At 52.0% G+C, this 12,315-nt stretch overlaps 1 protein-coding gene across 4 annotated transcripts in view; it reads left to right on the top strand.

Annotated features, from left to right (window-relative positions):
* The window catches only part of MYOCD (myocardin), a 106,244-nt gene that overhangs the window by 69,076 nt on the left and 24,853 nt on the right, over positions 1-12,315 (top strand). For 2 of the 4 annotated variants that reach the window (XM_050319533.1, XM_050319535.1), the window contains exons 1-2: positions 1,777-1,853; positions 11,567-11,632. Coding sequence is in view for 1 of the 4 variants with exons in the window: in XM_050319532.1 (XP_050175489.1) it covers positions 11,626-11,632 (7 nt within the window). In the remaining 3 variants the exon portion in view is untranslated. Of the gene's footprint in view, positions 1-1,041; positions 1,103-1,776; positions 1,854-11,566; positions 11,633-12,315 lie in introns of those variants that run through there. The other 2 variants (XM_050319534.1, XM_050319532.1) reach the window with 2 other exon arrangements.

Here is a 12,315-nt window from a genome sequence, read left to right on the forward strand (position 1 = left end):
CAGCACATGTGAGCTGCTCAGGTGGATAATCCCACGGGTAGAGCTGCGCACTGAGAGAGGTGAGCACTGAGCAGCGCAGCTCTGGGCACAGCTGTGCTGCACGAGGGTTTTGGTTGGATCTCAGCAAAAGGTTCTTCCCCCACAGGCTGGTTGGGCACTGAACAGGCTCCCCAGGGCAGTGGGCACAGCCCCAAGGCTGCCAGAGCTCCAGGAGGGTTTGGATGATCCTCTGGGGCACAGGGGGGGACTCTTGGGGATGGGCCTGTGCAGGGCCAGGAGCTGGACTGGATGATCCTTGTATGTCCCTTCCAGCTCAGCACGTTCTGTGACTGTGAAACACTTGAGCCCCCCTCCCGCACTGCCGATGGTCTGTGAGCCCGGGGCACAGCCCTCCGTGCGGGCCAGGGGGCTCCGTTTGCCGAGCAGCCACGTCCTCTGGCTCCCTGACGAGAAGGGTGTCCAAGGTGGCACTCGGGGGGAAGGAACTTCACCCAGCCGTCCCCTCCCCCAGGACACTGGGGCTGAGCCCAGCCCTTCGCTTTGGGACACACGGCCCCCGGGCCGCACCACGCTGCAAAGAGTTAAGCCCCGCTCTGTTGATACTTCCAGCGGCTCCCAAAGTCGGCTGAGACGGGGAGCGCCCGGATTGGCTGCGTACGGCCGGTAGTAATTAGGATCAGATATCAAACTTCTGTCTTTGCTAAGACCCTTTCCGATAGTCGCTGCTCCCCGCTAGACGATGACATCAGCCAGGACACCCAGCTGCTGGTAGTAAACTCCGGGCGGGAGGAGGCTCCCGCTGTCTCCACGTTAATTAGTTCAACACAGCACAGGGGGAGCAGTTGGTGTCTGTGGAGGGTCAGTGCTGGATGGGACCAAATCTTACAAAGCCACTTGCTGCTTCTTGCCAGCCGGCTGTAAAAGCACCCAAGGAGTCCAGGAGAGCTGGATGAATCCTGAGCGCCAGCCGCGGTCTGGTCGGCTTTTCCCTGTGGAGGAAGTTAATGGTTTAAGTGAGGGGCGTCTGGATCTGGTCCCTGAGTCACCATGACACTCCTGGGGTCTGAGCACTCTTTGCTGATTCGGAGCAAGTTCAGATCAGGTAGGGAAAACCTTGAGATTTCTCTTAAACCTTCTCTCTCTGGCAAGTCGTAGCCACGGACTGTTTTGCATTAAATGTTCGGAAGCAGCATGCGAGCAAAGATTCGAGGGGTTGTAGAGCTGTCACGGCTTTGCTCTTGCAGAGACTGTTCCAGTGGAGAGACGCATCTTCCTCTCTGTTGCTTTCTTCCTCCTGGTTTTTCATTGTCTTTGATTTATGGCTGTGTTTCTTTCTGGTAAAATTGCAGTTCCCGGTGCTCCTGCTCTGGCCCTGCTGCAAAAGATTTGGGCAGGAAGCCAAAAGGGCATCGGGGATAAACAAGGTGCCGAGGTGCGTGTATTCCAGGTGCTCTGGCGGGTCTGTCTGTGACAGTCGCGGGGCGGACGGGCCCGGCACTGTCTCTGACAGGCAGGCGGCCCGGCTGGTTCCATTAGGTTGTGACTAATTGGAGAAAAATGAATTTGAAGAAATGCGTCATTTTTAGAAGTAAAAATAACAAATGGAACATGAAAAGTATTTAAAGTGACATCATCAGAGAAATAAAACCAGAGGCACACAATTGATTGCCGCTCCCGGAGGGTGTGCAGTAAAACATGCCTCCGGCTCGTGAGCCCGGGGAAGCTCCGCTCGGGGGCTCCTCCGAGGACGCTCCGCCTGAGTGAAGGTGAGTGAAGGTGAACTATGGGACAGTCGCTTCTTGATCAGCCCCTCTGCAGGATGTTCATGCCTTTAGTCACTGGCTGTGTCTACAGTAAGTATGCTCTGTTTGGGAGTGGGTATCTTGACTTGCAGGTTTTTTTAATAACATACTGCAGTTTGAACAGAAATGTCAAAAAACGTTCCCGAGGGGCTTTCTCTGACCTTCCCAGAGGTGAAGATCTCCCTGGGAATATTCTCTGTGAGGATGTTCGGACAAATCAGCTGCATGTACGGGGTGCTTTAAACCCGGACAGGGCAGTCCCGTTGGAACACGCACCCGCCCTGGCGTGTCACCCACGCCGTGTGTGTTTTTGCCTCCTTCTGCATTGTAGATAATGAAACTGGAGATTTATGATACTGACGGGAGACATGAGTGGTGTTATCAGGATCTCTTAGATAGCTGGGTGGTCAATTTAAACTTTGTTTTCTCAGCAAATACAAAGTTGGCAGTTGGTTGAAAACCCCAGAGTGTGTGTGCAAACACAAGTGTCCTAGTCTGGCTCAATTATACAAAGCTTGAGTCCAGGTCTTTGGTGTGGTTTCCATATCGCTCTGATCTTACATTTCATTAGATTAAGTCATTCCTTAAATTTTGTTGGTATATTATGGTACACTGCTGTTCATTTGAAAAAAATCTCTGTCTGTAACAATTCCTCCAGCATGTACAAAGCAACACTGCCACCTCCCTGAGGAGCAGAGGATGGGCTGTGCATTGTCCCTGCATTCTTTTCAAATGAACCAGGGTTGTTTTTAAAGCTCATTTCTGGTTTATTTGTAAGCTGGCTTTATTATGGAACCAACAGTGGGCTCTCTAAACATATTTTTCAAATGATTCTCCAGGAAAAGTAAACTTTGTGGGTCTATAAATTCTCGTGCCTTTCAGCATTTCTAGGACAGTCAATTTGTGGGGCATTCTTATTCATTACTTGTTCCCACAACTGCCTATTTATTTTGTTGTAGCTGGGCTTGCCAGAATGCCAAAGGCATGTCTGCACCTCACTGTCCCCATGTCTGGGACCACTACAGGTGACGTGGGATGTGGCCAAAGGACAACTCTGGCTGTCACAGTGTGTGGGACAGGGGAGGAGAGCAGGATGCTGAGGAACACAAATAAATCAGTAATGCCACTTTCAGTTTGTGCTGGATTTTTAATAACATGGGGAACAGAGATGAAAAAGCTAACATTTAATGAAATCTCTTTTATGTGCAAAGTCTCTATGGGACAGAGTTTGCTCTGGTGTCCCTGCTCCGTGTGCAGGCTTTGTCAGCTGTAGAGCCCCAAGGATGGCGAGAGGTGCAGAGCTCTGATTTACCATCCTCCAGAGCGATGAAAGTCTCTAACAACCTGTCACCCTGCCCCACACCATCCTGCCTGGCTCAGGGGCTGTCACACGGGACAGCAGCAGTTTCAGGGAGCTCTGTAGCTCGCACAGAGCTGGGAGGGATCGGCCCCCAAAATTCCAAGCCCCAAGGAGCCAAGCTTGACAATGCACCATCGCTTTGGAAGTGGTCTCGTGCAGGCAGGTGTGAGGCTTTGTTTGCTCCCCAAGTTTGGGAAGGATTAACTGTGCTCCGTGACTCATGATGAGTCTGAATCCCTTTTGAAGGATTCCAGGACAATATTAATGAGGGCTGAAATAAATCTTAGTAACTAAACTTTTGCTCTCTCTCCATGGCCTGCACATGCTGAGCTATGTGAGTGTGTTAAATGGTTCTGGAGATACATCACTTGTTTCCTCATCCCAGAACCCCTTTAATCTCTGTGTCATGCATCAGGGAGAAAGTGGAGTGAGGAGGTGGCAACTAGAAGGTGTTGAGACGTAGGTGTGGCTCGAGCATCAGCTCTCTGGTCTCTCACTGCCATCTGGCAGCATCAGTAGCAAGGAAAAGAAAGTTTGTCCAGGAAAGACTGCTGTGGTGGTGGAAAAGCAGTGGCTTTTCACAGCGTGCACAGCAATCCTCCCTGGAGTCCCATGGTGGTTTCTCCTCTTCTTGTCTCACCAGTGGTCCAAGTGAAGGACCAGCAAAGCTCTGCCATGTGGAGAAACAGCAGCTACTCCAGGGCTGGGCACCAGGAACCACTCCAGAGAGAGGGAAAAACACCTCCATGCTGCAGTCCTGCAGGGTCCCCTTCCCCTTCCTTGAGGATTTGTGTGCCTGTTTATTTTGTCTGTTATGCCAAAGATAAATATTCTGATCTGAGGTCATCCTGACAAATTTTGCGGGAATGATGATTCTTCAAGTCTGTCATGTTATCCCATGTGCTCCAGCTATCAATGGGATTGCACTAAATCAGCTAGGACATCCAAGTGCTGTTCCAGAAACACATTTAACTCTTTCCAGAGACAATAATTTATGTGATATGCTTTGAGTACAAACCAATTATTCTTCAGCAGCATCAGACAAAACTGATAAATGTGGATCTAACCTTAACCCTGACCTTTTCTTACAGTGGTATGGAAAGAGCTTACAAGGCCTAACCTTATCAACCTAACAATATCTGCCTAACCTCAGTGGTAGTTTAGATAATTGGTGAGAAGTGAAAGTTTGACACTATAAATAAGGCTCTGTATGGCTTGGCATGGGGTACCAAGGCCTAACTGAGGACACAGAGGGGTGGGTTTGCAGAGAAGCCTGGTCTGGATTCATTCTTACTCATAGGGCTTGAATGAAGCTGAGATGGGAGAGGAATTCATTCTGTCTGCCTCTGGTGGCTAGAGTGATTTGGAACAAAATCAACAGGTCAATAGAGGCAGAAGACAGTAGGTCTTCGTAGGGTGTTAGGTCAGGCATTTTGGCAGAACCTTTATTTTTGTTTTCCTGGCGTCCAAAGATAAAACATGAGCCTGTGTTTCCTCTCAGATTGTGAACTCATGCAGGTCACTGTCAGTGTGTGTGTTCAAACCATGGCCTTGTTGTAACTGATGAGACTGTTTTGTGAAGTTTTTGTAAAACACTGACTTGATGTAGATGGATTTGTGCTTGGTTTTGTTTTTCTGGCATCTTATACCTCATTATTTCAGTAGACAGTCTCATGTTTCTCTGTCAAGTCAGGTGTGTGTTGTAGCACAGATTGAAACTATCGCACTGTGCTTCAGGGACGTCTGTTTGGGCTGCTCAGGGAGTGCTGGAGGGAAGACTCCAAGGTGAGGGCCCGTTTTCAGGACCATGGTGAGGTCAGGGTTGCACATTATGATGGAGAAAGCCCTCAGAGGGATTTCACAGCTGGTAGTGCCCATTTGGAGTCCCCTGGTGGTCTAGTGGTAAAGGCGCGGCGCTATCACTGCCGAGACCCGGGTTCGATTCCCGGTCAGGGCCACTCCCGGGCAGGTGGGGCTCGTTAGCCCTTAAAGGCAACCCACCTACATCCTAAGGACCTCGCTGCCACCGTCCAAGCTCGCTTGGCCCCGGCAGATGAACCTTAGGATTAAAGGGTGGGCTCAGTTCCGCGCACACTGTGTCTCACCTAAAAAATCCAATGCGCAGGCTGGAAGGTGGAAAGACCTTCCCCGGATCTTCGCTCGCGAAGACTGGCCTTTAAAGTGCCCATTTGGTGGTCTGGGCTCCTTGCTAGCCAGCTGTGGTCCTGTGTCTCTTCCAAGGCTTCTGAAGACCCAGACTTGTGGTTATAAATGTAGTTCTGTCCAGTGTAGACAAGATTTTCAGGGCAATCCCCCAGGTAACACACACATTTGTAGCACATCTGCCTGGGAGAAGGTAAAATGCTCCCACCTCTGAAGTGACATCACAGGAACAGATAAAGCAGCACCCACCTGGGACAGGATGGACCGGGGTTTTCCATGGCTGTCCTGGCTGAGCAGTGCCATGTCCAGCTGCCTGAGGTTCATCTCTGCTCACGTGGTTCCCACAGGGGCCGTGTTGTCAGAGCCTAACATAAGCCTGGTGATGAAAAGAAATCCCTTCGTGGCTCATGGCTGTCAGCAGAGCACAGAGCCCTGGAGGGGCTCAGGACAGAGCCTGGCCTGGTGTTCTGCAAAACAGCAGCTCCCAACAGACAAGTCCTATGGTGCTCTGCTGGTGTCAGCACCCAGGAGGTTGGCTGGCCTGTCACCCAGCTCAGAGTGACTCCATGTTCAGCCACATCCAGCTCCTACATCAGGGATTTGATGCCAGCCTGCTACCCAGCTGGAACAGAGCCCCCTGCTCGCAGCCCCGCCCGTGGGGCACCCTGCTGTGGATTCTGCTCCTGCTCCTGACACAGCTGTAGAGACGCAGACACAGCCCTGAGAAGGCCACAAGCAACGTGACTGCACCCTGCCAGCATGCCAGCTCTGCTCCGGCCCTGCTGGGACCTTGGGACAGTCAAAGGACCAAAGGACCCATGGGGCAAGCTGCTGTCCCCCACCACGCTCACACACTGCCTCAGACACTGGATGTAAAGCCAGTCTCAAAGCCTGCAGCAGTCCTGCCTTTGGAAGGAGGCTGGGTCCAAAACAGGGCCAGGAACTGGACTCGATAATCCCTCTGAGTCTCTTCCAACTCCAGATATTCTATGATTCCAGGGCTGTTTCTGCCAGCCATGGCCATGGCCAAACCCCTGTTTCACATTGGCTCAGTTGCTGTTTGACAGGCAATGAAACTGCTGCTGTTGCAAACAGGATCCCTCCTCCCCATTCCCAGTTTGTTGCCAACTCCCCCCTGTCCCCGGCAGAGATGTCCCCATCCTGTGCATCACTGATCTGCACCTGCCCTCCCCAAACCCCAGCTCTGAGCCACAGAGGGCAGGAATGAGCTGCTGGGGTGGCTGGCAGAGGGGACAGTGACTTGCTGCTGCTTTTTTAGTGGCAGTGTCAGCTTCAGCAGTTTGTCAGACTGCTGACTCCCATCACGGTCGTGCACTTGGGTCCAGCTGGCATAAGGTGGTGCCTCTGTCAGTCCCCAGAGGCACTGGCTGGTGCAGCACAGAAAGTGTGGGGAGCAGCAGGTAACTGCCCCACCACGAGTTCTGGCAGCAGCAGTGACTCATTTCGGATGAGAGAACAGCAATTGCATTGTTTGTGAACGTGGTTCCCAATCACAGCAAAGGTGCTGGTGCAGCCTGGGCAGGGAGGAAAACAGCAGTTAAAATAGATGTGGTACTTGGGGGCATGGTTTAGTGGTGGGCTTGGCAGTACTGGGTTAAAGGTTGGACTGGATGATCTTAAAAGTCTTTTCCAACTACAGTTCTGTGATTCTGTGAATTATTGGGATTTCACTTGAAACCACGTAAGAAAACTAAAGCTGAGGCAGGAGGGACTGTGCCTCAGTCAGTCTCACTGCCAGAGGATCCACCAGAGAAAGGGGCAGATGCTGGGTCAGAAGTCGAGAAGCAGCAATAGATCTGTATCTGCTCACCTGGGCAGCTCGACTCAGCTGCAAGAACAAGCTGAATGCTGAGACAGCCCCGTGCAGCCTCAGAGTTTCCAGAGAACCTGCTCTGGCCACTACATAAGTGTTGGTGGGAAGGGACAGGCTCTGATCCATCCTCCTTCTTGGAAACACTGTCCCCAACACTGGGTCAAGTCAGTCATGACTTTGCCTGCCTGTCCTAGTCCTGAACCCTGCCAGGAGAGCACTCTCCTCCCTCCTCGTGCTGCTCAGCCCCCTGTGCTGGTAAAGCCAATTGTCCAAGCAGAGGATGGTGGTGGGAGTGCTCTGGCAATGCCCCAGTGTGGGGGATGCTCTGGTGCAGGTGATAAAAGTCCAGCCCACACTGATTGTCTGCTGAACACTGATCTCAAAGCACCCACAGAGACTGAAGCAGATGGCCAGACCTGCCTACTCCTGGGGTGGAGAGAAGATCTGAACATGTCTTTTCTGTGCATCACTAGGCCAGGCAAGGCTCAAGCTGTCCTCTTAGCTTCCTAAAGCTCTGAGTGCAGGTCCTAGAGAGGAGGATGACTCACGACTGCAAGTCACGGGCAGTGCTCAGAGCTTGGGTCACCAGAGGCAGCTGTGACTGACAGCAGGAAGTCTTGTGTGCACCAGTGCCACAGCCCCACTGCAGAGGACGTTTCTGGAAGCTGCTATCAGTAAAGGCACTTGGTGCTGGCATAGAAGGGAGGAGTAGTGTTTTCTAACAGAAGAAGTTTGCAAGTAAAATCACTGGAATGTGTCTGACATGTCTCACATCATCCAGGGGGATTCTCATCATGGGGTACCACAGGAGGGAGCAGGGTTGCTGAAAGAAAGGCTGTGTCTCAGCTGGGGGAGCTGGTGGTGTCAGCACAGCTTGGTACCACAAGACCAGTGTGTTTGGCTGCTCCCTGGCTGGTACAGCCATTCAAGCTGATGCAGGCAGGAAACGAGGATGCTGGGGCTGTGAGGCCAAGACTGTCTCTTCAGTGCTCCAGCCACCACTCTTTGTATCATAAATGTTCTTCTAAAGTGTTAGCAAAGCCATTCCCTTGAAAACTGATAATATTCATGAAAAATTAATTCCTGTACATCGAGGGTGGTGGCACTCAGAGCTCAGGACTCCAGCAAAGGAAGAGGACAGAAATGCAGCTGGGGTGAGACACTGCCCCACCAGATTCCAAGGAAAGAAGCAGCTAAGTGGTGGTGGTTTGTATGGTACCAGGGACTCCTCCAGCCCTGTTTTTAAGCACTGTTGGTTGTAAGGGAAAGGTGCAAACCCTGAGTTGGCATCTGCCAAGCTGCAGCACTGCCTCAGAGGCTGCTTTCCCTCTTGCTGCAGGGATGTTCAGCATTACTGTGACACTGTCCACTACATTTCTTCAGATGGTTTGCAACAGGCTTTGGAAGTTCACAGAGATATTTATGGGAGTCAAGTCATGCATCCATGCCTAAGGACATACTGATTTGGGTGAATATTTGGTGGCTGAAATAACAACAGTCGAGCTTGTGCTGCTCCTGGAAATGGCCAGCACTTGCACTTGCCTGTCTTCACGGTTTTTGACAGCATGCCCTGAACAAACAAGGTTGGATAAACTTTTCCTCCTTGCTCTGTGGCTTAAGAATGGGCCAAACTTCAGGAAGTTTGTAAGCTCAGCATGGTCCACAATGAAGTCTGTGTCTCAGGGAGGTTGCATGACCTGCCAGGGAAGAGCTCAGCTCCCACACTCAGGGCAGCGAGTGGCATGGCTGGGTCACAGCCTTTTGGGCCTGTCAGCATGAAAACCAAATTGGAGACCTTTTCTCCTTGCACAAAATTATCACCAAATAGTCCCTGATCCCCTCTGTGATGGTCTATCAGCAGTGCTCAGTGCAGGAGGCAAAGGAGAAGCTGTCAGTTGCAGCATGGACCTTCTGCAGCGGAGTGGGATCCCCTGGACTGTGCCCGGCTCTCTGGAAGGCCATGGGATCAGGAAATCTGTGTTCCCAAGTGCTGCTCCTCCAGATAAATAGAGGGAGAGCTATGGCAGTGAAACGTGCATGTTTTCAGAACTTCTTGCATCCCAGTAGATGATGAATCTTACACCCACCACACTGGAAATCACCATCACCTTCCAAGATATGCTCCAAGGGAATTTGTACCATCTCCTTTTTATCCTCGCTGGCCTGGTTGACAGCTGACTGCTCCCTCAGACTGGCAAATTATTTGTTTGCTAGGATGGGCTATGAAATAGGCAGAAGCAGCAGGGAATGTGGGTCTGGAATACACAGCCATCTGACTGTAAGAATCCCCTTCCAGTGTGGATGTGGAACACCCCCTGGTCTGGTCGTGCTGGAAGTCGCGGTGAAATGATTCAAATGATTTGGCACACGTGGGAGCTGTGAAGGGAAGTGATGGAGCATCCTCACTTGGGATATTTTACAGCTGGATGGGGAGGCTGCTGTGACCTTGGCAGGGTGGGGTATGTGATTCCAGAAGGCTTTGCTGTCTCTGATCCCAGTTGGTGATGTGATGTTGTGTGTAAATTGCCTCAGTTGAAGGCAAGGGGCTCTAATGCCCAGGACACTAGGACAGTAGAGAACCATTCTTGGGTGAGCCACAAATCTGTTTTTATTTTTGGACAGTCTCTGACCTCCCTTAGCTCACCTATTCCATAAAGATCCGTCTCTTCCTCTGGGAAAGGGCCAAGTTCTTGCACAGCTCTTCAGCGTTGTAAGCAGTCACAGAGAAGGCTCTGCACACAGAAACTGGGGTACAGCTCGCCCTGTGTAAAACACCTGCCACAAGCTGGTTACCTTTTAACTGCCTCTACAGTCCAGAAGGAAAGATGGGCATTCCCAAGGCATAGACTGTGTTGTTTGGTTTTGAGGGCCCTTGAGGTGTTTGACTTCTGCAAGGGGGTGCAGATAACTGGGTCCAGTGTGGGCACCAGAGTGTGAGGGTCTAAATCTGTGTCCATGGGCAGAACCAGCACTGACTGGGGGTGGTCCCATGGGGCAATGAAGGGCTACAGACTGCCCTGGCAGCAAGGTTTGCCAGTGACTTCACCCTGGCCTAAGGAGAGCAGCACACACTCAGACCAAATACTGAAGGTTACATTTTTCCCTCACAGCAAGAATCTATCTTTGGTGTCCTAAGAAGTGCTGGAATTTGATGGGAGATCATTGTCCCACACGAGGCTTTCACTAAACACTTGCTTTGAATGTGAGATACGGTTTGTACAGAAGACATGGAAAAGTCACAAGCAATGGCATCTCAGGGAGCCTCATGAACTGTTTATTGAGCTCCATCCCATGATCCAGGGAAGCTGTGTTGGTGACATGAGCTGTTGGCAGAGCTCAGCAGGTTGCTCCCAAGGACAAAAAGGCTGTGCTTGCCTTTCTTCTCCTTCCAACGCTGGCTCATTCCGGACAGCTGAGGGTAGGCAGTCTGGGGCTGTGCTGGTGGGCAGGGGATGTGTGTGCAGTTGTTTCGTGACTGCTGGGAGGTCTGTGTCCTTGTGGCAAGCTGTACTGAGCTTCTAGCAGGAGAGAATGGACGTGAGTTTTATGTTCTGCCTTGTGATACAGGTGTCTTCTTGAAGACAAATTTGCAAAACCAAAGGGGTAGAATATGATACTCAGTCAAAGTCCAGGCATGGCTACCTGAGAGATGGGATGACCCAACCTGTGCAGCCCTGGGCCATGCAGAGGTTTGCAGCCTTGCACGGGGCAGGCAGCAGCTGTGTGGTGGGCTGTGATTACAGAATGTAAATACTGAAAGGTGCTTCTCTGTTGGGTGTCTAACTGATGCTCTGCAGCTCAGGCCATGGCACTCACTGGGTCGTTCCCATCTGTCAGCACGTTGCTCCTAAAGAGAAGTTATATGGGAGATTTGAAGTCCTTGGAGCAATGGGTTCACAGAGATGGCACTTTGCTCCTCACCACGTTATCTGCATTCCCTTGGTACAGTAAGCATATCTGCATCCCCCTTGCAGGGCTGGAAATGTGCTGCCACGCCCTCAGAAGGGTGGTGGAGTTGGAAAGCTCTACTCAACCCACAGTGCTGGGATGGGGGAGAACCTCCCATCTTCAGAGTGCAGAGCTCAGCAACTATTTGAGCTGCAGCCAGGGTCACCTGAGGCCACTATTCCAGGTGCCAGGCAGGGCTCAGCCTGTCCCAGGCACCAGGTAGTGGCTGTGCCAGAGCAGCCTGGCCCTGCCCACCTGTGCAGGAGGGAGGACTGGGGGGTGCAGGCTCTCAGCTCCTCCCTGGCAGCCCCCTTGGCTTGGAGCACTCTGTTCACAAGGCTGGTCCAGCAGCAGCAGGGATCAGTGCCAGACCTCAGTGCTACACACAGACACCCCCCCTCACTCTGTACTGGCATCCCAGCACAATCCTGCACCTTGCCCTGACTCTCTCTCTCACAGTTCTACAGCTGCGGCTCCAGCAGAGAAGGACCCGTGAGCAGCTGGCAGACCAAGGCATCATGCCACGTGAGTATCTTCTGCCTTTTCCACCCCCTCCTGGCTCATCCTGGGCACTGCTGGGACGCTGTGTGGCACCAGCTGCCTGCTCAGACCCACAGAGCTCGGAGCAAAGTGCTCCCAGGGGGACTTTGCTCCCTGCCCTGCAGAAGTATGATGGTTCCTGGTGCTGTGCAGAGGTGCTCAGCATTTATCACACAGACTATAATGCCCCTGCTCAAACTGAAGTCAGGAGAGATGTTTACCTTCCACCATCCAAAAGTTCAGCTGCAAGTTCCCTGTCCCAGGGGTCACTGTAGCAGGACAAGCATATCCAGCTCAAGCAGAAGACTCACAAAGCTCTTCACATAGGCAAGGGCACAGAATCTCCTGACCCCCTGTAAAAGCCACGAACTTCTGGAAACCTCTTGGCAGGACAAGGAAGTGGTAGAGAGGGCCCATTCCAGAGGCTGTGGAGGGAGGCACCAATGGGCAACTGCCTTGGCCTCAGAACAGAAAGGCAGTCCCTGGAGGCTTGAGATATATCCAGATCCGTGTGTGTGCCCAGCCAGGACCCCCCAGGGCAGGGTTATCAGGGTATACCTGAGGCCAGTGAAACCCTACCTGGGCTGCTTATGGCACATTGACAAACGTGTTCCCTCTCTGACCTCACTCATCCCTGCTCACAAGGCACTCCAGCCTGAGGGACAGGC

Source organism: Myiozetetes cayanensis, unplaced genomic scaffold (genome assembly GCF_022539395.1).
Source record: "Myiozetetes cayanensis isolate MyiCay16 unplaced genomic scaffold, myiCay2020 scf22, whole genome shotgun sequence".
In the NCBI taxonomy this organism is placed as follows: Eukaryota; Metazoa; Chordata; class Aves; order Passeriformes; family Tyrannidae; genus Myiozetetes; species Myiozetetes cayanensis.